This window comes from Nannobrachium achirus (assembly GCF_963921795.1).
Source record: "Nannobrachium achirus genome assembly, chromosome: 2".
In the NCBI taxonomy this organism is placed as follows: domain Eukaryota; kingdom Metazoa; phylum Chordata; class Actinopteri; order Myctophiformes; family Myctophidae; genus Nannobrachium; species Nannobrachium achirus.
In genome coordinates, this window is record NC_137811.1 from 68650937 (window position 1) to 68678636 (window position 27700).

The 27700-nt window shown below is 41.5% G+C and overlaps 1 protein-coding gene across 1 annotated transcript; it reads right to left on the reverse strand.

Moving 5' to 3' along the window:
• Positions 1 to 147: 147 nt before the first annotated feature.
• On the reverse strand, positions 148 to 27570 carry ncam3 (neural cell adhesion molecule 3; the record flags this gene model as incomplete). Its single annotated transcript, XM_080743920.1, has 14 exons — positions 148 to 157; positions 741 to 933; positions 1450 to 1618; positions 3039 to 3175; positions 7951 to 8070; positions 11559 to 11721; positions 13479 to 13618; positions 15031 to 15185; positions 17967 to 18084; positions 19502 to 19645; positions 20643 to 20783; positions 21946 to 22146; positions 23339 to 23407; positions 27507 to 27570. 14 exons carry the CDS (start codon positions 27568 to 27570, stop codon positions 148 to 150), a joined length of 1824 nt encoding a protein of 607 aa, XP_080600046.1.
• Positions 27571 to 27700: the final 130 nt, after the last annotated feature.

Genomic DNA, 27700 nt, shown 5'->3' on the forward strand with positions numbered 1-27700 from the left:
TTATCAGTGAGTTTAACTGGCGTTGCTAGTTTAGTGTCGTTTTTTATTTTGTGAGAGAATGTTTTAGTGTTCGTTTTAGTAACATTTATTATTAACTTTTAATGTTAGTTTTAGTGACGTTTTTATTAGTTTTAGTGTTAGTTTTTATCAGGGTGACCTTCAAAACAAGGCAAAGAAGTTTAGACATATGGGGTAAGGCCCTGGCAAGAATAAGGCCCAAAGAGTAAGAAAATTGATGTTTAGATTTTCATTAGTTGTCATTTTGCATCAGTTAGCTTAACCGGGGTTGCTAGTTTAGTGAGGTTTTTATTTTGTGAGAGAATAATGCTTCGTTTTAGTTGTGTTTTTATTTGTTTATAGTAACATTTTTATTAACTTTTAATGTTAGTTTTAGTTATGTTTTTATTAGTTTTAGTGTTAGTTTTTTATCAGGGTGACATTCAAAAAGGTCAGAAAAAGTATTGAAATAAATATTCACTTGTAAAACTGGTCTGGCACTGTTAAACAAATGGAAGATGGAAGAACTAAAATATTAGTCTTATGTATGTAATAAATTGACAAAGACTAAATCCCTAACCTTAACTTTTTCTCAAAGATTTTAGTTACTTTTAGTGATTTTTGTAAGCAGACAATACACTTTCAGTTTTTATTTTTATAATATCGTTTCACTCACACACATGCATGCACAGTTGCACACTCACACGCACGCACGCACGCACACACATCACACACACACATACCCGTTAGTAGCTACTTCGCTCTCTTCCAGAGACTTGAGGCCGGGCATTTTGGGTCCAAACAGCTTGGCGTAGATGAACATGAGGAGACCGCAGCGGTTCCTATAGCAACAGGTGGCGTCCACCGCTATCAGGATCAACAGGAAGATCACCATGACGACTGCCACCACGCCCCCTTTGGTGATACTAGCCTTCACTGGGGAGAGAGAGAGAGAGAGAGAGAGAGAGAGAGAGAGAGAGAGAGAGAGAGAGAGAGAGAGACTTCACTAACCATCTTATTCCATAGCGTATAGGAATAATTGATGTAAGTAAATAATATTCCGTATATTGACATTTCACCCCCCAAAAAGTTTGAAATTAGAATTGAACAACAGAATAACAATACGAAGCCACTGAATTCAAATAGGAGTGGATGGAGTGTCCCACCGAGTGTCCCACCAAGATACAGTAACCAATGGGTGTGAAGAGGGGCGGGACAACGAGACAGCTAGGACTTGACAAAGGGTGAATTCTCAGTTCTAATCTGTAATCTATCTATCTATCTATCTATCTATCTATCTATCTATCTATCTATCTATCTATCTATCTATCTATCTATCTGGCAAATTGACCCTCCTATGTTCTCCCAAGTTCAACTGGCCAATAGAAGTGATTGTGAAGAAAGGTTCACACCATTAGAGGTTCAAATGAAAGTGATTGTAAATCTTGGTACCCGGTGCTGGTCCCACTGTGAAGTTGGCCTTGGCAGGACTGGATGAACCGTTGGTGTTGACCGCTGACACTTCCAGCTGGTAGTCTGTACCGAACACCAGCCCTGGCAGAGACACGGAGGTGGCGTCTGGTGAGAGCTCCTTCTCTCTCCACTCATCACCCTCTTTGTCCTGGAAATGGAGAGCAGAGAGAGAGAGAGAGAGAGAGAGAGAGAGAGAGTGCAAAGGAGGGATAGAGAAGCAATGAGGCAATATCGTCGTTGTTGTGTGGAAACCTCGTATCTCCAAGTTTCAAATTTGTATGTTCTTTCGCGAAGTAAAGCCCTGCTTCATCATACAAGGCCGTCGCACAAAAGTAGTGAAAACTGCATATCTACAAGCACACAACGCCTCACCGCGATCGGCTGTTTTCACTAGTTTAAATCATTTTTAAAATGAAAAATGCAAAATGAACGGTTTTGGACATACAAGGTTTTCGCCCGACAATGACGATATGCTGCAGCATCATACAGACACTCACACAGTCGCACACTGCAGTGGTGGAAAGTAACTAATTAAATTTGTATTGTATTTAATTACACTTTTGAGGTATTTTTTTACTTTACTGGAGTACTTCCAATATTCAATACTTTCACTTCTACTCCACTGCATCTCAGAGACAAGTATTGTACTTTTTACTCCAATTATTTGAAAACTAAGAGCATTACCCACTTCAGCCCTATTGCATTTCGACCATTTCTGCATAATTGGAACTTTAAATGAATTGCTCACCCAAACAATTACTCATTTTATATCAATTACACACCCCATGAAGCCTTGAACTCATGGAGATGTTTTTTTGTTTTTGTTCCATCCCTGAGCCAGTAATTTGATGATGGGCAGAGTCTCCGATAACCTTTTGGGTGAACTACTCCTTTTAATTTTTATAATTTTTATCCCACGATTTTGCAACCTATTTTCCACCAGTGACAATTGCCTATGTAATCCTTGGCTCTGCTCTCCCTCTGCCGCGCCTGGGGAGACAACGGACTGACCTCGTGCTTCCTTCAATGCATGAGTAGTCCAACTTCCAAGTTGTTTCTTTTCACCTTACATGGGGGATTTCCCCGGGATGGACGTAGCGCGTGGAAGGAACACGTTATTCCAACCAATTCCTTTCCCCTCCATCAAGCGCCCCGGCTGGCCAGGGGGAGGCATTATTGAGACCAGGATTCCTGCATGTTTTTGTGAGGGTATCAACCCTAGGAGACACGGGGAGAACATGCAAACTCCACACAGAAAGGCCCTATCGCCGACCCCACCTAGGGTGTGGGTGTGGGCGCTGATGACGCGGAGGGAGAAACACGCCCCCAATACCCACAGCGTCCCCCGGCGGGAATCGAACCCAGGACGTTCTAGCTGTGAGGCGAAGCGCTAACCACTGCGCCACCGTGCCCCCTGAACTACTCCTTTTAAGTAGATTTTCATGCCAGTGCTTTTGTACTTTCATTCAAGTTCATTCAGAGTACCAAACTTCGAGCAGAGTATGTCAACTTAAGTAAACATCTGAATTCTACTTTACCACTGCGCACAGATGCACGCACGCACGTACAGTCGTACACACCTTGTATCGGATGTTGTAGTGTGTCAGGGGAGAGCCTCCGTTGTCCAGCTGTCTGAGTGGGAGAGAGAAGGAGTTCTTGTCTACCTTCATGTCCTCCAGGGACAGCACAGGACTGTCTGGTTCACCTGGGGACAGACAGACGGACAGAGAGACGGGACAGAGGAGAGGAAGGACGTGGGGAACACCATTAGAGACACATATCCCAAAATATCCATGGTAATGCAGCTGCTTCATAGCCTGACACTCAGCCTGAATTGACATTTCGTTTCACTCCATTATTCAGTCTGAGGTCGCTCCCACCCAGGGCGATTGCTGGGATGGGCGTTGCCAAAGAGGCAGTCTTCTGCAATTGGTTCACTGTCTGACCAACACATGACGTAGTGTTGTTATGTGTGGCTGGCTAGTGGCTAGCCTGTTGCTTGCTAGTGCTACTTGCTAACCAAAGAAACAGGCAGAATAGCACTACGAACTAGTAATCAAACACAACATAACATGCCTGCTACTGGTGTTTCATAGCGAGATCGATACAATCGCATTTCACGCACTGATTCGCTGTACGGATTTTCGAACGAGGAAGGCCTCTTCAATGAGAGCGATTCTAGACCCCTGAATCGCCAAAACAAAAATGTAAAGGGGTGGCTAGCGATTCAGGGTCTGGAACTAGGCTAGCTGCTTCACCTCCTGATGGGCATCTTTGTTTGATGTTTGTTAGATTTGATTCGATTAGGTTAGCTTAGATTAGATTAGAGTAGACTTTGTCGTCCTAGAAGGATAATAGTTTTCACAGGTTGTTTAACACACTCTGGAAGCACATGAGAAACATAGCAACACATCATACAACTGATACAAGCTAGCAATGGCTATAATTTCCTATGCATCCATACTTCCTAACACACATGTCAGCAAGGCCGTTTGCTGCAATGGTGGAGTGGACGACACTCCAAAGTGTTTCCCATCTCAAAGTTCTATACAGTATCTCCATCCAGAGATGGCAATAATGTGAAGTGAAGATTGAGGGTCGAGTGGAGTTGGAGTGTTGGAAAGAGATTGACTTTAGAGGCGGTATGTGTGATGCTAGTAAGTTTGTTTTTTATTGAAAATGGAATGAAACATGTTGAAGAAGCATGAGGAACCGGATGAGTTGAGTAATCCTTTTGTACAATAAATACAAGAGGCGGGTGGCAACAGATCTGAGCTGACAACAGAGTCTTTGCTAGGATCATGTGATGTGTTGATCAAATCTGAGTGACTGACCGTCTGACTGATTCTGACTGACCGTCTGATTGACTGACTGACTTACTGATTAATTGATTAATTGATTAATTGATTGATTGATTGATTGAGTGGCCTGAGTGTAGCAACACTTAACAATACAATACAATACAATACAATACAATACAATACCTGCAAAACGCTACAGAGGATATATGACTGTGATTGACTGAGTGATTGATTCATTGATTGATTGATGGATGAATATGCATACTTTACCTTCTGTGAAAGTCATGTCAGCAGAATGAATGATGTCATCAGCAGCGTGAGTGGGCATCGAGTGCATGGGGACACGATGGACACGATGGCAGATGATTTAGCAAATTGATGAATAAGAGCAGATGAGTGGAAAAAGCAAGCACACACACTTAAAACACACACACACACACACACACACACACACACACACACACACACACACACACACACACACCACGCACACACACGGACACACACACTTTCTCTATCACCTTGTGTTTGAGAGTGAGTAGTGCTGTGTAGTAGTAGCATGCATGTGTGTGTATTGGTGGTTTGTGTTAGTGTGTATTGAGTATAAGTCCTGATGTCAAAACTGTAGTCCATTTGTAGGCAGCCCTTTATTTTCTTACTCTTTGGTTAAATTAGTACCTTTTCACCATCAGTTGATGCTTCGTAACCAGATGAGTAAAATATCTGGACTCATTTTGTTGCTGTCTGGCAGAAAAGAAAATATTTTAACGTTTTGTGTTTTATTTTATTTTATTTTATTTTTTGTAAATTAATGCTCTACTTGATCATACTACAACGCCACGCAAAAGTTATCAAAAGTTGCAGATCCACAAGCTCGACGGCACAACTTCCGCACAAGCAGGTGTGAAGGCAAGAAGACAGCACAAGTAGTAGGATGAATCTTTAGACGTTTCTCTAATAAATTATTATAGCTACGTGTAATATCTTGCCACTTGCAAGTTCAAGAAAATAATGTATTAGAGCATCATTTTCAGTCATGAGACCTTCCTCAAGCCTGAATTATTTGAATCCTGAAAAGTAACAGTTTTGGATATATGAGGTTTACACTCGACAGAGACGATTACATTTTTTCAATGGGAGATTTAAAAAAATATAAATCAGGACTTCAGAATTGTAGTGGGTATCACAGTGCGGTTAATGTGTATTAGGGCATTAACGAAAAAGTCGACAAGTCGACTTCATTACACAAGTCGACTCCCACCAGAGAAAGTCGAAAGTTGAAGTTGAAAAAAAAAAGAAAATCCTTTGTATTTTTTTCTATAATTATTTTTGCTCCATGTGTGTGTCTGTAGTACAGCATTCAAACAGTAGGATTGCTTGTCAAGGACAGAATGAATCAATGATCCAATATTACAGTGGTTCTCAACCTTTTCAGGCCGCGACCCCCAGAATAATAATATTTTAACAGGGGACCCCCACCCTGACGATGTTATATTTGGTATAACATGGTTCTATTGTGAAAATAGCAGATCTACATGCTCACAACGCCTCGCATCGCGAGGCGTTGTGAGCATGTAGATCGTCTATTTTCACAATTTCTGCCTCTATATATTTGACAATTTGGACAATGTTTAATTTGTCATTTTAGAGGTATTAACACAATTAGTGAAGGTTGCTTGGTGCCTCGGTGCCACGCGGTTTCCTCCATAGGCCGCCGCTATTATTTTGAAGGGCTGGAAGGGGGTTGTTTTTGTTTTTTTGGATTATCACTTGACGGCAACGATTACGTCATCTAGTCACATGACAGTGTGGGACAAGAAGATGAAGATGGCTGCGCCCTGCCTTGTGCCTTGTTTACATTTAGATCTGCTGCAAAATGTCTCAAAATGGCTATTTTGTTTAAATGAAGTTTCTTTATGGGCCTCTCCATTGACTTAACATTGAGGAGCTTCACTTCGCGTGCACGCCCAACGTGCGTTGTAAACAAATCGCCGACATTACCGATGCGAGCGGGACCGGAGCGACATTAAGTAAGTAATAATATCTTTACTGTATATACAGTAAGATTCACAGTCCTCACCGTCAACGGCGCCATGGTATTAACCCTTTCAATGACGGTGAGGACTGTCAACGGCGGCAGAACAGTTAAAAGTCCTTAAATTAGCACTTTAGAAATGTGAAGATACCCTCTATGTACTTAAACTTTATGTTGGTTTGTTAACAGTTGAGTGAGAAAACAATGTTGCACATTAAGTTAATCATCTGGGGACCCCCTAAAATAATTGGGGGGTTGTGTGTGATGTGATGACGTCATCAAACAATAAAGTCGACTTCAACTCAACTTTTTACTGAGTCGAGTCGACTTGCAAAAATCACAAGTCGTTAATGCCCTAGTGTGTATTGCAATAGGTAAACAGTGCATTTATATATAGTGCCCTTATCCAAAGTGCATCACATTCACACCACCGACCGGTAGAGGGAACCATGCAAGGCAGCAACCTGCTCATCAGGAGCAGTCAAGGGGTTAAGGGTCTTGCTCAAGAGCACTTCCACACTAACACAGAGGGAACCCGGGGATCGAACCGAGAACCTTTCAGGTTGCTCTCTACCTCCTGAGGCCACCGCCGCCCTGTGTGTTAGTAGTGTGTCGTCACCTTCTTAAAATAATGGCCTACGTTGTCACCTTCTTAAAATAATGGCCTACAGTATACTGCCAGAGTGCAATAACTACATTTTTGGACACATCAACTTATTTGTGTATCCCAAAGGTCAAATTAGCCTTTATGATATTGGGGGATTTACCTCAAGAACACAATCAGTGTAATATCACTCGTATGCTTTTATCTCATTTGGCTAACCAGTTGAAACAAACCCATTTATCAGTCCATTTTTTGTTCGTAGTTACTGCATTCTGCCTTTGTAGGGCAGTGAAGTATCTCAATTGATAGTGAAAAGAACATTGATAGTGGAAATAGACGATCTACAAGCTCAACATGGAACCGATTATGACAAAATAGTTGTGATCGTGACAAAATAATTGCGATTAGACAATTTTACTGGTGACAGGCCTAGGTTAGGTCATGTCATGAAGGCAAAAATTTAGGCATAAACAGCACTTTTCCTCAAAAGACAACACAGGCCATTATTTTAAGACGTGACGGTGTGTTAGTTGTACTTCAGTGCAGGGACGTGCTGGCCATTGGGAAAAGCGGGACAACTCCCGAACGGCTGGTTCATTCCCGGCCGGTCCAGGCCGGCCATTAGGAAAAAAATCTACTGTTTGCACAAAAGTACAAATTAAACTGTTTGCACAAAAGTAGTGAAAACAGCAGATCTACAAGCACACAACGCCTCGCGGTGCGAGGCGTTGTGTGCTTGTAGATCGGCTGTTTTCACTAGTTTAAATCATTTTTAAAATGATAAATACAAAACAAACGGTTTTGGACATACAAGGTTTCCACCCGACAACGACGAAATATAACTCATGCAATTGGCCCACTGGCTTGTCACTTGTCATAATCTGAAATGGCAAATCTTTGAGTAGCAGCAGCGCTATAGAGAGATCTCTCTCTCTATAGCGCGCAATGAGGGCCTCTCCAACTCTTTTTCCTGGGCTGAATCAGGGGCCCAGCACGTCCCTGCTTCAGTGTGTGTGGCAGTGTGCGTACAGTATACTCACGTATGCCCTGTGTGAGAACGGTGTGTACTTGTGAGAACAGCCCCACCCCCACAGTGTTGATGGCAGCCAGCCGCACCATGTAGGACGTGTACGGTCTGAGGCCAGTGATGACCAGCGGGTCTAATATGACACACGCACACACGCACGCACGCACACACGCACGCACGCACGCAGGCAACGCACGCACGCACGCACGCACGCACGCAGGCAACGCACGCACGCACGCACGCGCACACACACACACACACACACACACACACACACACACACACAGAAAGAAAGAAAACAATGTTGGATGAAGTGCACCAAAAAAAATGACTTTATTACACGAGAGGGTGTGGGTTAACGTGATTATCGTACCGCCTGCGTTGCCGCAGGCACAATCCCGAAGCAAGGGCGAGTGTCCGTAGGTATAGCGCAGAAGGTTCAATAATCACTTAACCCAGTAACTCGAGTGTAATATTGCGATTATATATATAAAAAGAAATATATTTGATAGGAATTTGTCATTTTTAATGCCACATTTAGCAACTATGTCCCTTAACTTCACATGAAAACTGCTAGCCTAGCCGCCAGCATAGTTTGCGCTCTTTCGTGACCAGCGCAGCTGATATCTTTGTTTGATTAGGTAGTGTCCTACACACAGAGAAATAAGGGTACGTTTCTGTACCCTAAAAGGTCCATTTGTCATAAAAGTACCCTGTGATTGGTAGAAGGTACTTAAATGGCCCTTATGGTGACAACTGTGGACCTTTATTGAATTTTAAAAGGTACAAAATCATTGTTGGCCACTTAAGGTACATATTTGTACCCTTTTGACCAAGAGGAGGAGCTACAGTTTATGGGGGGAAATGCAACAGTCAGATGTAGTTTGTGAGGGAAAAGACAGTGAGAGATTTATCTTTTGCTTAGAGAGCAAACATGTTTAGCCTATACTGTACCTTGAGATTAGTCATAAAATGTACTCATTGGAGTAAGAAGCACTTACAACTAGAAGTTATTCTGACTGTGACTCAACATCAATCATGCTGCCAGCTAACTGCTTGCTGGACTGGAGTCTGGAGCCAAGAGCTACATGGCTGACATGGAACATTTGAATTATCTATTTTTTCCTCAAAGTCCTGTGAAATCTGAAAGGTGTGGAAGACTGCAAGGCAAAGGTGAGAAAAACTCTCTGTGTTTTATTTTCTTCCAAATTGGTCAAACCTTTAATCTCAAGTGTTGTTTAGTGCTAGCTGTTTGAAAGGTCAGCTGCTAGCAGCTTATGTTATCAGGTTGGAGTTAGCAGGTTGGAATGAATAACTAACTAAATGTAAGGGCATCTTGGCATACATTTGACATTATCCCAAAGAGTGAATAGTTGTACACTAAAATAGGTGGTTCACATAAATGAATTAACTTAAAAGTATAGCATTTCCTTGTTAAATGTAGTGGAGGGTAAGTATAAAGTAGCCACTCAGACATGTACAGACATGTTCTTTTAGAGTTGCACAGATCAATAAGGTACAATGTTGCCACGCTGGGTACATAAATGTCCCTTTAAAGGTGTGAAGGTACAAAACCACTGCTTATATTAATACTGGCTGGTTAATGTGTTTGTTATTTTGTCATTATCTTTACCAGGGCTTGTGCAAGGAAGCAGGAGGAGAAGCAGGAGATTCTTGGATGACTTGAATGGAATGCTGCACTACATATGCATAGATTGTTTATGTACTTTCAAAACCAAAGGTATATTTTATGCTCTCAAAATCTTTTCTCAGTTATTCAACTAATCCATTTTAAGCAGTGTATCCACCCCTATTTGTGTGACACCCTGTTTTGCTTCTTTTATACCATATTTCCTTCTACCCAGGTGGATCATTGGATGATAATGCCAGAGCCCTGTTCTGGATGTGCTCCAGAGCACATCTAGATATGAATGCACAAAAAGGCAGTGGCCCTACGAGACCTGCTCTGAAGACCTGTCAGGTAAATAAACATTTCAAGCAGCAGGGAAAACACTTGTCCCTCATTGCCATTCAGGGATATTTCTTAATGTTTATTTGTTAATGTGCTGCAATCTAGAGAAAATATCTGGAGATTCACACCAGTGGAGTCCGTGTGGGTATGCCAGAAAACCAGTATTCAGCACTGCAAAGTACAGTCAAGTTGGAGGATTAAGATGGCCTTCCAGACATCCCAACTGTGTTTACAGGTGACTTTATCTACTCTACATTGCATGTAGGCCTACTCAAAATTGGAAGTATTTATTGGATATGTGTAAAGTTAAAATTGTTCTGCTTGCTAAGAGCCAGACTGTCTGGTATAGATACTGTTCTGTTCCTCATGGATGTGCTGTTTTGAACTTCAAAGTGCACACTATTTATGCCTGTATAACATTTGTTTGTATTTTTAAGTAATTAGGTAAGAGTGACTTAATATTGGCTCTGATTGTATTTGTATTCCTTACAGTAACACAAGGCTGCAGCACATTACAAACTGCTATTCAAGGATCAAGCCTGCTTCACACTGGAATTCATTTAAAGGTAACTTTAGGCTTGAAGGCAGAAGTATAAAGTTAGCATTTGTGTGAATTAACTTCTGACTTGTTTAGGATTTATGTTTGAGCATAAGTATGTGCAAAACATAAATAAATAATGTTTTTTCTTTCTGTATTTTAAGATTTAGAACAATCCATTCACTACTTATACTTGTTCTTTGTTCCCTGCCAGATTGTCATGTTGCTGCATTCCAGCCATCAGTTCCTCATGGATACTTACTGCTTTAGACCTTCTGCATTGGACTTTTGACATCAATCCAACTGCTCCTTAACTTGTTTGCCTTTCTGTGAGTTGTCTCATTTGTTCAAAGAAGGAATTACTTGTTTATGTGCGCTTTTAGAAATGTAAATATATTATTCTTTATTTTCATTCTATACTACAGTGAATGGATAACTTGTTGGAGGGTGTGACCTCATGTTTTTTTTTTTTACAGTTTTAATAAATGTTTTATTGCAGATCTGACTGGGTTTTATTTTGTGTTTGAAGAAGATCTACATGTTGCTTTTTACAACCTGTAAAAAGGTTTCCAAGAAGGTACAAAATTTCCACTGGGGGTACAGAAATGGTTTAAAGGTACAAACAAGAAGGTACAATGTTGTCACTATAGGGGTACATAAATGATTTAGAGGTAAAAACAAGAAGGTACAATATTGTCACTCGGGGTACAGAAATGGTCCTTATAAGGTACAAACAAGAAGGTACAATAATGTACCAGTGTTAAAGGTACAATTCTGTACCCAGCGAGGGTACGCCCCCAGCGACGAAGCCTTTGTACCTTTTAAGGTACAAAATCGGCCCTTTATTTCTCTGTGTGTATTTCAACCAATCAGATTGCTTCATTGGTTGTTTTTATTGCATTCCTAAGCCAATCATTTGATGAACGACAGAGTATCCTACCACTGAGTCTCCTATTGACCAATGACCTGCTCATCAAAGTACTGTCTCAGGAATGCGACAAAAACCAAAAATCTCCACTGTTCATGGCTTCATGGCGTGTCTATCTGTTGCCGATAGAAAATGTGAAATGTGTTGGGTGAACTAGTGCTTTAAGGCCTATACTTAAACAACCTGAGGCTGGCACCACGGTCTCCGCCCATTTGTCGTCCGGGCCCTGCCTGGCATGCAGGGCGTAGCCTGTGATTGGTGTTCCTCCGCTCATGGGCGGGGTCTGGAGGGAGAAGTGGACAGACGTGGGTCCAGGAGAGACGGACATGGCGTCGGGACTCGCTGGCTGAGCTGAGAGGAGAGAAGAACACGTGATTAGCAAAAATGTCACGATTTTTCAAAAATAGCAGATCTACAAGCTTGCAGCGCAGCACTCGGTGCGGCTATTTGCCGCCAACTGTCGCTGACTTCTTTGTAACAATTTGTAAAAATAGACAACCTTTTAGCTATGTTAGCAGATTTACAAGCTCACAGTCACAACACGTCAGGATTGATGCAACGCTTATAACTCTTCTATGAATTAAAAACTTTAAAAGTTCACAAATGTTGGAACATTTTCCCAAAATAGAGATGCCAGGGTGATTGTTGAATTGTGATAATAATTTATTATCACACGTCATGAACATCAACAACCATATCAGACGGTCTACATGTCCCATGTATGCATGCAATTGACTGTATTTAATTCAGTCTCATCAGAAGCAGTGATAAAACATAACCCCCACCGGCCATAAAGCTGAATGACCAGACTCAGAAGCTTCAATAGCAGAGGCAGGGGCGTCACAAGGGGTAGGAAAGTGGGACTGAGTTACTGGGGCCCAAGGTGGAGGGGCCCTAATAACTTTATCTATTGAAAAATAGCAGATATACAAGCTCACAGCGCGGCACCGAGTGCCGCGCTGCAAGCTTGTAGATCTGCTATTTTTTAAAAGTTGTGAAAATGTGTGGAAAACTTTGAATATACCGGTATGTATTTTTTAAGCTAACATTTCTAACTCAAATTTTGCTTCTGGGGGTCCCTGGAACGAAATATTTTGAGATCGGGGTCCGTGGCCAAATACATATCATCTTGGGGGTCCTTGACATAGGTTTCTTGCACAAATTGTCCCGATTTAAAAAAAATTGCAGATATACAAGCTCGCAGCGCTGTGAGCTTGTATATCTGCTATTTTTCAATAGTTAACATTCATGGGGAGCCCGCAGTGAATCCTTGTACCCAGGGCCCAGAATTTGGTGTGATGCCCCTGAGCAGAGGCTATGGAACCCCCTATACATCCAACCCTGTGTTGTTTGATTGACTGAGGGAGTGAGTGGTCGATCATGATGAACTGTTGTCTTACTTTTCAGCCTGATATCCCTTGAAGCATTGCCACAGGGACTGACGGCCATGCAGGAATACAGGCCACCATCGGAGGGCGCCACATTATCAATCATCAGCACACCGTCACGCACTCTGCCTGATGTGGAATACTGACACAGGCACGCACGCACGCACACACGCACACACACACACACACGCGCACGCACGCACACACACACACACACACACACACACACACACACACACACACACACACACACACACACACACACACACACACACACACATAAATAACATTGTAGACAGACCGTAGGGCTTTATTATCCAGTTGATTGACGGGACTGACACTATAGTATTAAAGGAGTAGTTCACCCCCAAAATGACTTTTTTTCGAATGATTACTCACCCCATTGGGACTTGAATTCAATAATATTGTTTTGTATTTGTCGCATTCCAAAGACAAAAAAATCGATTATAATAAATTGATCCCCATTGATTCTGGATGGGGACCCAAATGCATTCGGGTCCCCATCCGGAATCAAAGGGGGTACATTTATTGTAATCAAATTATTGTCTTAGCAATGAGACAAAAAGCTAAATATATTATTGAACTCAAGTCTCCATAGCATGAGTAATCATTAGGGAAAAAAAACATTTGGGGGGTGACCTACTCCTTTAACAGACAAGATATGTATGTTTTAAACTTTGAAATGTGTCCTAACCAGTGTCTGTCCGTTTCCGCTCTGCTTGTTGATCCAGTGTAGCTGAGGCTTGGGGTGACCCGTAGCGTTGCAGACCACGGTCAGCCTCTTTCCTCTGTCCACGCTCTGTTCCTCCTGGTTCAGGAACACCTCTGGATGCTCTGCCACACACAGCAGTATATTTTAATGTAAAACTGGCTATGAAGGCGAGTGACCCAGAACCTTTTCAGAACCAGTGCTGTGAAGTTCTGTGATCCTTTTTGTTTGTTACCTCCCCCTGAAGGGGAGGTAAGTCATAAAAACAAACAATTTCATTATTGGTTTTTCAGTGTCATGGTCAGTATAATAGTTAGTATCATGGTCAGTATCATGGTCAGTATCATGGTCAGTAACATGCCAGTAACATGACAGTATCATGGTCAGTATCATGTCAGTACCATGTCAGTATCATGGTCAGTATCATGTCAGTATCATGGTCAGTATCATGGTCAGTATCATGTCAGTACCATGTCAGTATCATGGTCAGTATCATGTCAGTATCATGTCATTATCATTTCAGTATCATGGTCAGTATCATGGTCAGTATCATGTCAGTATCATGGTCAGTATCATGGTCAGTATCATGACAGTATCATGACAGTAGCATGGTCAGTATCATGTCAGTATCATGGTCAGTATCATGACAGTATCATGTCAGTATCATGACAGTATCATGGTCAGTATCATGGCAGTATCATGACAGTATCATGGTCAGTATCATGGCAGTATCATGACAGTATCATGGTCAGTATCATGGCAGTATCATGACAGTATCATGGTCAGTACCATGTCAGTATCATGGCCAGTATCATGGTCAGTATCATGTCAGTATAATGGTCAGTATCATGTCAGTATAATGGTCAGTACCATGTCAGTATCATGGTCAGTATCGTGTCAGTATAATGGTCAGTATCATGGCCAGTATCATGGTCAGTATCATGGCCAGTATCATGGTCAGTATCATGACAGTATCATGGCCGGTATCATGGTCAGTATCATGTCAGTATCATGGTCAGTATCATGGTCAGTATCATATCAGTATCATGGTCGGTATCATGGTCAGTATCATGGTCAGTACCATGTCAGTATCATGGTCAGTACCATGTCAGTATAATGGTCAGTATCATGGCCAGTATCATGGCCAGTATCATGGTCAGTATCATGGTCAGTATCATGTCAGTATCATGGTCAGTATCATGTCAGTATCATGTCAGTATCATGGTCAGTTTCATGGCCAGTATCATGGTCAGTATCATGGTCAGTACCATGTCAGTATCATGGTCAGTACCATGTCAGTATAATGGTCAGTATCATGGCCAGTATCATGGTCAGTATCATGGTCAGTATCATGTCAGTATCATGGTCAGTATCATGGTCAGTATCATGGTCAGTATCATGGTCAGTATCATGGCCAGTATCATGGTTAGTATCGTGGTCAGAATCATGCTTGAATTAGCTGTTTACTGTTTTCACAGTATGTATGTTTCTGTTTCTCTCACACAACCACCGGCACAGAATAAAAAGCAGGACCAACCGTTGACATGGAGCCTGATGGTGGCGCTGTCCTCAGCCACCTTGTTCTTGGCGGTGCAGGCGTACTCTCCATAGTCCCGCCTGGACACCGCCTGGATGGTCAGCTCACTGCGGTCCGAGTTGAACTGGTGGCGGGAGGGGTCAAAGGTCACTGGCCTGAGAGAGAAGGGAAGCAGAGCAGAGTGAAATACCCATACACTGTATAATAGATACCTTATTAACAACACCCATACACTGTATAATAGATACCTTATTATAAACACCCATACACTGTATAATAGATACCTTATTATAAACACCCATACACTGTATACTAGATACCTTATTATAAACACCCATACACTGTATAATAGATACCTTATTATAAACACCCATACACTGTATAATAGATACCTTATTATAAACACCCATACACTGTATAATAGATACCTTATTATAAACACCCATACACTGTATACTAGATACCTTATTATAAACACCCATACACTGTATAATAGATACCTTATTATAAACACCCATACACTGTATAATAGATACCTTATTATAAACACCCATACACTGTATAATAGATACCTTATTATAAACACCCATACACTGTATAATAGATACCTTATTATAAACACCCATACACTGTATAAATATAATAGATACCTTACCCATACACTGTATAATAGATACCTTACACATACACTGCATAATAGATACCTTACCCATACACTGTATAATAGATACCTTATTATCAGTCAGTCAGTTGTCGTTCACATATTCATATACCTTTCATTTTTTCATTCCATAAATATTTTACATCACAATTGAGTTTGTGGGGAGGGGGGCTTGCCTGATACTTGATATCAGAAGGCAATTATATCAACATATATGCTGCATTCAAGTTCAGGAGAGTTTGGACTTGACAATACTGCCTTATAATGGTGCCTTCAGGTATGACATGGAAAGGGGGGCATTTGCATTTCTTTCACCATAGTAAAAACTGCATTCATGGTCTGGAGAGGGCACTTTTTATAAAAGGATAAAAGGGCAGGGGCTCAAGCCCCCTTTGATGTCTATTGTGTATTGTGTATGTGCATGCCTGCTCATTGGCTGCTGGCTATTTTCCAGTGAAGAGATTTGGTGTGGAGGGGTGGGGGGGGGGGGGGGGGGGGGGGAGCAGAGCCCTAGCGTCCAGCCCTGGGGGACCGCTGGCCGTCCAGTTTAGGCCGGGTCAAACACAACAATGAGTTGATATGGAGGTCAGGAGGGGAGAGGAGGAAGCAGACGAGCGACGCTACTGGACATTAAGCTGATAAGAACATCACCAGGAAGTCTCTCATACACGATCCTCCAGCCAGATACACACACACACACACACACACACACACACACACACACACACACACACACACGCACGTAGCAGACAGGATGGCACGCTACATTAACGTTGCACTGAGTCAGCAGCAGTAGTGTAAATATCAATACAGAAGAATTCACCGCAAACAAACAGTTCTTTCACCTTTCTCTGTCCCCGTAGTTGTTTATTTATATTACCGGTATTCTACTTCTAGAGCATTGCAGAAGAAGCGGTTTACTGGTGCCACTAAAAATCTCCCATTCATTTTCCCCATAGACTTTTACAAAAATATTTATAACAATTATGTTAAGCCTAGAACCAAGCCATCCAGGATGGCAGTGAATCATGACCATAAAACCTTTGATCCTATTTAAAATATTATATATATAAATATATATATATATATATATATATATATATAAAAAAAAATATATATATATATATATATATATATATAAAATATATACATATACATATTTTTTTTTATATTGTAATATTTAATTATTTGAAATACATTTAATACGTACCCTTTGTTTAGCCATTTCAAAATGTTCTTTTCACAGAAACAAATGTTTCATGGTCATGATTCACTGACATCCTGGATGACTTGGTGAACTAGGCTTAACATAATTGTTATGAATATTTTCGTGAAAGTCTATGAGGAAATGAACAGATTTTTTAGTGGCACCAGTTAACCACGCCCACTGCTCTATTATGCGTTATACAAATGGAAAGTATCAATTAAAGGATATTTTTGTTTTAAATGAGGAATAGCAATCCTTTCCTAACCACTTTCAACCAGGCTTCCTTATTTTGGGAATAGAATGTGGCGAGTAGTAGTAGTGGATCGCCATACGCAAGATCTGCAATCTTTCTCGGGGAAAGTTTTTGCCGAAAACAGCAGATCCACAGCTTTCCCCCGCAATAACAGAAAACTGAACAGTGAGCACTTAATAGAGCCCCGAGGGACTCCGCTCTCAACAACATGGGGTTTTTAGGCCTATAGAATTATTGAATGCTTTAACCAGTGAAAAATAGCAGATCTACAAGCTCACAGCGCTGTGAGCTTGTAGATCTGCTATTTTTGAAAAAGTTGTGAAAATGTGTGCAAATCTTTGAATAATATGTATTTTCAAAGCGAACGTTTGTAACTCAAATTTTGCTTCTGGGGGGTCCCTGGAACTAAATATTTTGAGAAGGGGTTCCGTGGCCAAATAAATATCATTTTGGGGGTCCTTCACATGAAAAGGTTTGAGAACAACTGACATAGTAGTCTCTCAAGAACAGACTAGCTGAGCTCCAGTTAAGTGAAAAGGACCTTTTCTTTGACGATGGCTGGCCAGATTGCTGACATAGAAACATGGGTTTTTCAAAAAACCTTAGAAGGATTCAAAAGACACTTATAGAATCGGGTCAAAATTCTAATTTTCGCGATTTTTCAAAAATAGCAGATCTACAAGCTCGCAGCGTGAGCTTGTATATCTGCTATTTTTCAATAGTTAAAGCATAAAATAATGATACACAATAATGTGTACCCGTTCTGAATGGGTTAAGAGGTTAGAATAATAATAGCGCCATGTTTTGTGTCTTACATGGTCCAGGTGATGTTGGGCTGAGGTAAACCGTCCACCAAACACAGCAAGGAGACGTTGTTCCAAGCCCCGGACATCACGGTCATCTCCTCCTCCAGCAGACGCACCGTTGGAGCAGCTGCAGACAGCCATTCGTATAAGGTATGAAACCATGCACAATGTATATTAGTACACACACACATGCTATATTCATTTACAGTACATTAATTTATTCACTCTGGAGCATCGTTTCTTCATCAAGACAGACAGCAGGTCCAGGGACGTACAGAGAATGTTAGAGAGGCAGGGGCTGAAATGTCTAAAAGGGCCTTTTGGTGAAAATATCGAATATAGCAGAGGTTGGCTACTTTATCCACACCACACTGAACTCGGCATAATCAAGTCAACACTGGAGATGTGGCGTACCGTATGGATTTCTATACAGAGAAGGCGATTCCTTCAACATAAGATGCTGCATTCAAGTTCAGGAGAGTTTGGACTCTTGAATGCTGGCTTTAGGTATGGCATGGAAAGAGGGGCATTTGCATTTCTTTTCACTATAGTAAAAACTGCATTCATGGTCTGGAAAGGGCACTTTTTACAGACGGATAAAAGGGCAGGGGCTCAAGCCCCCTTTGATGTCTATGTGTGCACGTGCCTGACCTGCTTGAGGTCGCACTTCCCAGCCCGTTCTCATCTCACAAGCAGAAAGGCCTTGAAAGCAAGCATAACTGAGAGTGTCTATAATGGGCTTGTAAGTACAGTACAAGGTGTGGTTGTTGGAAAATCTCTTCGGTTATGGAATCAAACAATGCTTGAGAAGATACTCAGGTTGGCCGTAGCTTCGTGGGAGGAGAGGCCATTTGGTGTTCAGAAGGACACATACACATCAGAAGTGTGGTCATCATGACCATCTGAACAGTCATTGGTGGATTAGTGAATTAGAATTTAGAAAAACGAATTGAGGTTCATTATAGCCCAGCAAGCATGGTCAGGACCTGGACCAATCAGTGATGTCTCGATTGGGGCCAGATCAAGTCAAACCATGACTAGTCAGATCTGGCCTAGAATATCACCTGAGTTCAATCAATATAAATCCTGCCCACGAAAACGGCCAGATCAAGTCAAACCACAACTATTCAGATATGTCTCAGAATATAACCTTATAGGTCTATGCTCATATTTCAACTTACGTTACAAACAATAACAATAATCCTGTCAAACAAAAAAGTCCATATGACGTCCTGGTAATGACGTCATGATAATAATGGTAATGATCATCCCCATATGGGCTGTGATCTGGCCTAGTTCTGAACGTCACGGGAGGGAGTCACCGGAGGATGTTATCATAACGTCATCAGAAGGTTCTGGCTGGGATTCAATTCATTGCACTATTGTCTGCTCAACACAGCATGTCTCTGAAAGTGTATGGTTCAGTTGTTCTGACATGAAAGAGTGTGTTCTGGTATGAGGTACGTGTTGAGGCATTATAGTGTGTTCAGGTACTAATGAAGCAGTGCTCTGGTTACTGTCGAAATAGATGAAAGGAAACTTACCATTGATGACCACAGAGATGGGGAGCAGCTTAGAGACGGGTCTCCCTTTGATCTTGGCCTGACACTTGTAGCTGCCTGTGTCGTTTCTGGCTGCCTCCCTGATGCGAAGAGAGTTATCAGACGCCTGATAAACCCGTCGACCCTCTGGGTGGAGACAGACAGACAGACCGAGAGAGAGAGAGAAATAAGAAGGGAATATCTTCAGAAATAGTGTCATATCCTGGAATAAATTCCTTACCAAAAAAAAAAATCTTCTCCAATGTGTTTGTAAAGGTGTCTAGTAACACATCCCACAAAGACTGAAATTCAGTTTCCCTAGGAGAATCCGTGTCAGTTGCTGAAAGTTGGGGTCCCATTAAATTAACTATACAGGATAAAACACACCAAAATAAAAATGCTTTAAGTAGCATGTGAGGGGTCAAACTAGGGGTTTTTCATGATTCTGAATCCATTGCAAGCATTTGTTTTGCACAAAAAACATTCCTTGGCCAACAAATGGCCCGACAAAACTATGGTTTAGTGATGAGTCATCACTTTTCACAGTTTTGTGGGAGCCACCTTCACCCCAAGGAATGTTTTTTATGCAAAACAAATGCTTGCAATGGATTCAGAATCATGAAAAACCCCTAGTTTGACCCCTCACATGCTATGAACTATGTCATTAATATACCTTAGAGGAGTTGTGTGGAAATAGAAAAAAAGTCCCCCCCCCCCCCCCTTCTGTGTTGCCTAGAACTGGAGGATTGATTTTGGGGTTTGTATTGTAAAGTACAACTTGATGACATCACACATTGTACTTTACTATACAAACCCCAAAATCAATCTTCCAGTTCTAGGCAACACAGAAGGGGGGGGACTTTTTTTCTATTTCCACACAACTCCTCTAAGGTATATTAATGACATAGTTAAATATTGAAAATGGGTGGTCTTCCCCTTTAAAGCATATTTATTTTGGTGTGTTTTATCCTGTATAGCTAATTTAATGGGACCCCAACTTTCAGCAACTGACACGGATTCTTCGGTCACGCGTCCCGTATCTTTTCTGACCAGTGTCACACGCCTCTCACACGCACGGGCATGCATCAACCCCCTGAAGTTCACACCTCGACAGCGAACCACTGCTTTACACCCCTGTTCCTACCGCCGTTAGAGGGGACCTCCCAGTGGTCCCGGAACCACTGAACCTCCACGGCGGGCTGGCCAGACACCAGGCAGGGAACCACTCCATCCTGACCCAGCAGGAACTCATGGTAGCGCTGGGTGCTGCCGAACGACGGGCCCTCTGGAAGCACACAGACAACGGAGGGGTTAGGCACATCGATTGTGTCTGTGTGTATCGTGTCTCAAACAGGCAGTGTTGTAAAAAGTACTCACATTGTATACTTAAGTAAAAGTATCAATACAGCAATGTAGATGTACTCCGTTACAAGTAAATGTCCAGAATTCAAAATGTACTTGAGTAAGAGTATGAAAGTATTGGCATCAAAATGTACTTAAAGTACCAAAAGTAAAAGTACAAAATGTTTGAAAATAGCCAATCTACAAGCTCACAACGTGTCGCATCGCGGCGCGTTGTGAGCTTGTAGATCGGCTATTTTCAAATAGCCACGGTATAGAATAGGGCTAAAGTGCATTAATGTATGTTTTATAATATAATCATTTATATCTGCAAAGTAACTAGTAACTAGTGTTTTCACATAATTGTAGTGGAGTAAAAGTTCAATATTTGGATCCGAGATGTCGTGGAGTTGAAGTAAAAGTACTGAAAACTGGAAATACTCAAGTAAAGTACAAACACCTCAAAACTGTACTTAAATTAAGTACAGTACTTAAGTAAATGTACTTAGTTACTTTACACCACTGAAAACAGGCATGTAGTCAGCGGTGGAAAGAGTAGCCTACTCACATTGTGTGAGTCACAAGTGAAAGTATCAATACTGCAATGTAGAAATTCAAATAATCTGTTACAAGTAAAAGTCCGGAATTCAAGTACCGGTATATATGGTATCAAAATGTACTTAAAGTGCCAAAGGTACTCTTTATGCAGATTGTCCCATTTCAAAAGTTTTCAAATGTATACAATGTATTAAAAACCTTTGAAAATAGCAGATCTACAAGCTCACAGTGCGTCGCGATGCTTGTAGATCGACTATTTTCATATGGCCGAGATGTATAAAGTGCTGAAGCGGTTAATGCATGTTTTGTAATAATAATCAAAATCTACAAAGTAACTATACTAGTAGTAACTCAAGTTTTCAAATAATTGGCGTGGAGTAAAAAGTAGCCAACAATACTTGAGATGTGGTAGAGTTAGAAGAAAAAATACTGAAAATTGGAAATACTCCAGCAAAGTAAAAAAAAAAAATACCTAAAATTGTACTTAAGTACAGTAGCCTACTTGAGTAAATGTACTTTGTTGTGGACAGAATCGGGTTCACGCTCACCGTACACGAATAACGCCATGGTCGCCTCATCGCTGTGTCCGCCTTCGAAATCAATGTGACAGGTGTACTTCCCGGCGTCGGACATTTTGATTTTGGGGATGTGCAGCGTGGACGACGACTCGTCCACCTTGATGACCTCCACCTCGTCCGTGTCCACGTCCTCCCTGTCCTTCTGCCACGAGATCTCCCCCTCCGTGTTCACTGGAGGACAGGGGCATGCAGAGAATGTTAGAGAGGCAGAGGCTGACATTTCTAATGGTGAAAATTAGCCTGGTTAATAAACCAGACCGCACAACACCACCCCGTGGTGTAGTGTGGTCTGGAGCCTCACAATTGAGAATCCATTTCCACCAGCCACCAGAAAGGGTTAGCCAATCAGGGCTGTAGGCTGTGTGGACACAAAAACATTCCCCCCTCCCCCTCCCCTCTATGACAGGCATCAAAGAGGTAGTTGTCTTTGATGTTTCATTGATTAGAGAGAACACTAACGAGCTATTGACACTTGTATTGCTCAATCAATTACTGCGGTTTACAACCCTTTTGAAGTTCAAAGGGAGCAATTAAGAGCAAGTCACCTTGACATTTTTTTAAACCGCCCCTAACATTATGTCAATAGGCTTTAGCCCGCCCCCCAGAAAAAGAATCTCTCCCCGAAATTCCAGACTCTCTTCCCAAAACGAAGTGTGTGATAGAGTCTGGTTTATTAACCAGGCAAGGTGAAAATAGCAGACCTCCAAGCTCACAACGCCTCACAGCGCGACGCGTGGTGAGCTTAGAGGTTGGCTATTTTCATTTCTTGATACCACACTAAACTAAGCATAATCAAGAGAATACTGGAGAAGTGGAGTAACGGCATAGATTTCTACACAGAGAGGGTGATTATTGTGTGCTCGCTGAAAGGCAAGACCAGTATGTTATCTTTATACTGTAGGTCAAGTTTAGCCTTAGCCAATGACCAAAGGGTAGATCTTTGTGCCCATACATGGTGTTCCATGCGAGCCCGCTCTGTTTCGTAGGAACAGTATTTCTAGTTTGAACATAAGACGCGGCATTCAAGTTCAGGAGAGTTTGGACAAGGCAATTCTCTTGAATGCTGCCTTCAGGTATGGCATGGAAAGAGGGCATTTGCATCTCTTTCACCATAGAAAAAAATCCAGTCACAAAAATCTTATTGTGGAGATTTAAATTTATCGTGAAGTTGTCCTCCGTCATGCACTGGGATCGATTTCTTTCTTCTTCACTCTATCAAATCTGGTTCTTTATGACAAGATACAGAGAAGATACATTCATCTGAACAATATGTAATGATCTTAAAATAGAATATCATAACACAAAGTCTGCTCTGATTCTAGTCCAAATTCCTCTATAGCGTTTCAGTTCAGTTGTTACTTACCTTTACACAACAAAAGGGTTTCGTCTCCCACTGCCACATCTTGGTTGCCAATGATGTCTACTTTAGCATCTGGGAGAGGAGAGGAGAGGAGAGGAGAGGAGAGGAGAGGAGAGGAGAGGAGAACATAATATTTTTGCAACTCCTAGCAAATCCACTTCATCCACCTTGTCCAACATTCCAATCATTTCTACAGTATATGCTAAGTCAGTCATTTTGGATCCTTTTTGGACCAAGCTAAGTATGCAGTATGCATTATTCTATATCCATTTCAAAAGGGACATGTTTAGACATACGGTATCAACTGTGACCAGCTCTTAAACATTTTGGACAGAGATACATCATTGGCTGCGTGGTTGAATCAAATACTTCCAAAAATGCCTCAGATTTGCCATTTTAAAAATGCCAGCACATCTTTCCAAACCTCATCAACAGCTTGAACACTGTAGCCTGCAACATATAACACAATGAACAGACTATAGACTTATAGCCTACTGTACAGCATCTTTGCTCTGGAAGTGCCAGTACAGTCATGAGAGCAGTGTACCAACATGGAATGTGTTTTCAAGCACAGTAATACACCTTTGCAGCCCTAAATGGGTGAACAAGCTGAACAAATAATGTTCATGCATTTATTTTGTGGAGGGGAGGATGATTGCTCCCACAAACAGGGACGTGGTGGCCATTCGGAAAATCGGGACAACTCCCGAACGGCCGGTTCATTCCCGGCCGGTCCAGGCCGGCCATTAGGAAAAATATAAAAATAAAATGTCTGCCTTCTTTCCATTTTGGGGGCTGGGTGGCCAACAAAGTAAATCGTCACTGTCGGGCAGAAACCTTGTATTTCCAAGTTTCAAATTTGTAGATTTTTTCGCAAAGCAAAGCCCTGCTTCATCATACAAGGCCGTCGCACAAAAGTAGTGAAAACAGCAGATCTACAAGCACACAACGCTTCACTAGTTTAAATCGTTTTTAAAATGATAAATACAAAACAAACGGTTTTGGACATACAAGGTTTCCACCCGACAACGACGAAATATAACTCATGTAATTGGCCCACTGCCTTGTCACTTGTCATGATCCGAAATGGCAAATCTTTGAGTAGCAGCAGCGCTATATAGAGAGATCTCTCTCTATAGCACGCAATGAGGGCCTCTCCAACTCTTTTTCCCGGGCTGAATCAGGGGCCCAGCATGTCCCTGCCCACAAACCCCTCCCATCCCCTCTGTGAGCCACAGAGTCTTTCCTCCCTGGCACAGCACACAGTGACTTGGACGTGCTTTGTGCCAGCAGCCTTCAGCCTCCACAAGCAATTGCTTGAGAGATCAAGACCTGCACTGTCTTCTCTGCCCTCACGGGATTACTGATTCCTGCTTTGACTTTGGCAACGTCCGTTCTTTTGGGATTATACCGATTCCATCTTTTGACTCACGCATGCCTCGGACTGCTAGGATGTACGCTACAGAACCGTGACAGATGCCTGTCAAAGATTACTAGTTGACGGACAGACTTACGCATGTCTCTGCGTCGAACAGAAACTTTCCACAGATTATATTGCGTTTTATTTTCTGTTCTCACCACGAGCTGGTAGGACGGCCTGTTTTGATACTAGGAGACAGCAGGTCTCAACATCTCGAAACAAGTACTATCTAGACCAGGGGTTTTCAAAGTGGCTGACGGGGCACCCTGGGGTGCCGCGACGGCAGTCCAGGGGTGCCCTTGAGATAATTTGATAATATTTGGAATTTATTTGGACACTTGAAAAAATATTTAGTATCATTTTAACCAAAATTATCTCAACGTTTTCCTCGCAACATAATCACTAAAATATCGTCGCTGTCGGGCAGAAACCTCGTATCTCCAAGTTTCAAATGTTTACGTCTTTTGGTAAAGCAAAGCCCTGCTGCATCATACAAGACTGTCGCACAAAACTAGTGAAAACAGCCGATCTACAAGCACTGTGCTTGTAGATCTGCTGTTTTCACTAGTTTAGTACATTTTATAGATGATAAATACAAAACGAACGGTTTTGGACATACAAGGTTTCCACCCGACAACAACGATATGCTATAAATATAAGGTGCTGGGAGTGAAAATTATAATGTAGGGGTGCCTCGGATTAAAAGAATATTGATGGGGTGCCCTGAGACAAAGAAGTTTGGGAACCCCTGATCTAGACTGGTTGCCCTGCACCACACCACGCAACTCTGGGAGATTGCAAGTGTGGTTGCCACGTGTAAGCATTTTTTAACTCAAATATTTGCTTCTGGGGGTCCCCGGGAACAAAGTATTTTGAGATGGGGGTCCGCGGCCAAACACATATCATTTTGACATGACAAAGTTTGAGAACCCCTGATATAGCAAATGCGTTTTGTTTTTCAGAAAACTGTTAGGATTTAGAAGACATTTGTAGAATCGGCCTATATCAGCGGTTCTCAAACTTTGTCATGTCACGGACCCCCAAAATGATTAGCCTATGTATTTGGCTGTGGACCCCCATCTCAAAATATGTTCACAATGCGTCGCTTTGCGCCACGTTGTGAGCTTGTAGATTGGCTGTTTTCACTACTTCTTGGACATTAAGTTTTCTAATTTATGGAATTTCTTGGATTTTTCTTTTATTGTTTATTAATGAAATTAGGCCTACTTAGAAAAATCATTGCTTTTTTATTCATGACTGAATAGTTTTTTGGTGGGAATGTTTTGAAATAATAATTATTAAAAACAAAATGTAGGCAAGATGTGTCCGCGACCCACAAATGGATCCTGACCCAGTGCTTGTGAACCGCTTTGGATGAAATAAAAATAAAGTCGGACAATAATACTCAAACATGTGACACAAGACAAACAAGGACTTAACTGGGGGACAAGACTATACACACAAGTGGTGATTACAAATGAGATACAGCTGAACATAGAAAACCAGGCCAGGGAACAAAATACAGAGAAATACAAGACACATCCATTTGATTCATTTCAACACAGTTGTTCACTCCCTGACAAGTAACCATTTTGGACATGCAGTTGTTTCTGATGTGATAATAAATTCATATATTCATTGTTTATTGACTGTTGAAAGACTACCTAGATGCTGCTGAAGCCTGTTGACACTGTACATATATACTTACATTATGTTGATAGCCTATACTATATAAGTACCTATTAATATATTCATTGGCAATAAATGTATATTCATTCATACAGTATTGATATTAACTGGTGATATACTGCACTCAGAGACCAGGTGCAGTTGTCCTGTTTTCTTAATCTTGATTTCAATTATTTTTTTCTTGACTCGTGACTCAGTCAATTCACAATGGAAAATTGGACTTAAGTTTGAGCTTGAGCAACATTTGCTCAGTAGGCTAGGTCAGTTGCGAGTAGTGATCCTAGAACATATATCGCAACTTCAAGGGCAAGGCATCGTGCTGAGACACTTTGTCAGCTTGTAGATCTGCTATTTCAGAATCAAATATAGGGGCTTAAGTCATTAATGTCTGTTTTATTGCAGTTTTTTTCCACAGCAATAAAACGTGATTTTTAGCACTCCACAAGTTTTGTTCACTGTTCCAGTACTTACACTACTACTATATAATAACTATTTATATTAGACTGACTGTGTCACTTTATTGACCAAGAATGTTTACATATTCATGGGTTGCATTTGTAGTCCTTCACCAGCCATTTTGAGGACCAACACAGGTGTTTTGATTAACATAGAACATTGGTTCTATGCCAATCAGACAAATTGAACACCTGTGTTGGTCCTCAATATGGCCAGTTTAGGACTACAAATGCAACCCATGAATACATGTCGTCAAGTTGCTCACAGAGTACATCATTTAGACATAACCCAACAAGATTATGGTAAATACAAATAGTAAAGTAATAGAAGACATAATACACTTGGTCTCTATAATGAACTTCATTGATTACACTGACATAACATTATATTCATCACAATCACTGTACTGTACACACCAAAGCACATTTAACGGTCCATTTAAATGATCTAGATCAGTGGTTCTCAAAGTGGATTTCAGAGGCTCTCTAGGTTCCTTTATGGGGGTCTAAATTGAACCTCACAAGTCTGTAACTTTGTCAAAGTTAAGGGGAGACCTTCAAATTTCAAAGTTTGAGAAACACTGCTCTAATAGATTGTTGGACTCACCTGTCACACACGCCACCAGCAGCAGCAACGCTGTCGTTCTCAGGATGAAAGCTGATTGGTCCATTCTCTGTACCTGCCTGACGGCTCTTTGAGCCCAGGTGACTTCAGCCTCTGGAAAACTGATTGAAAGAATAATCCTGTTTGTGTGAAATGGAACAAAGTAAACGCTTCTAAACCCCTGATGTGATCTGTCA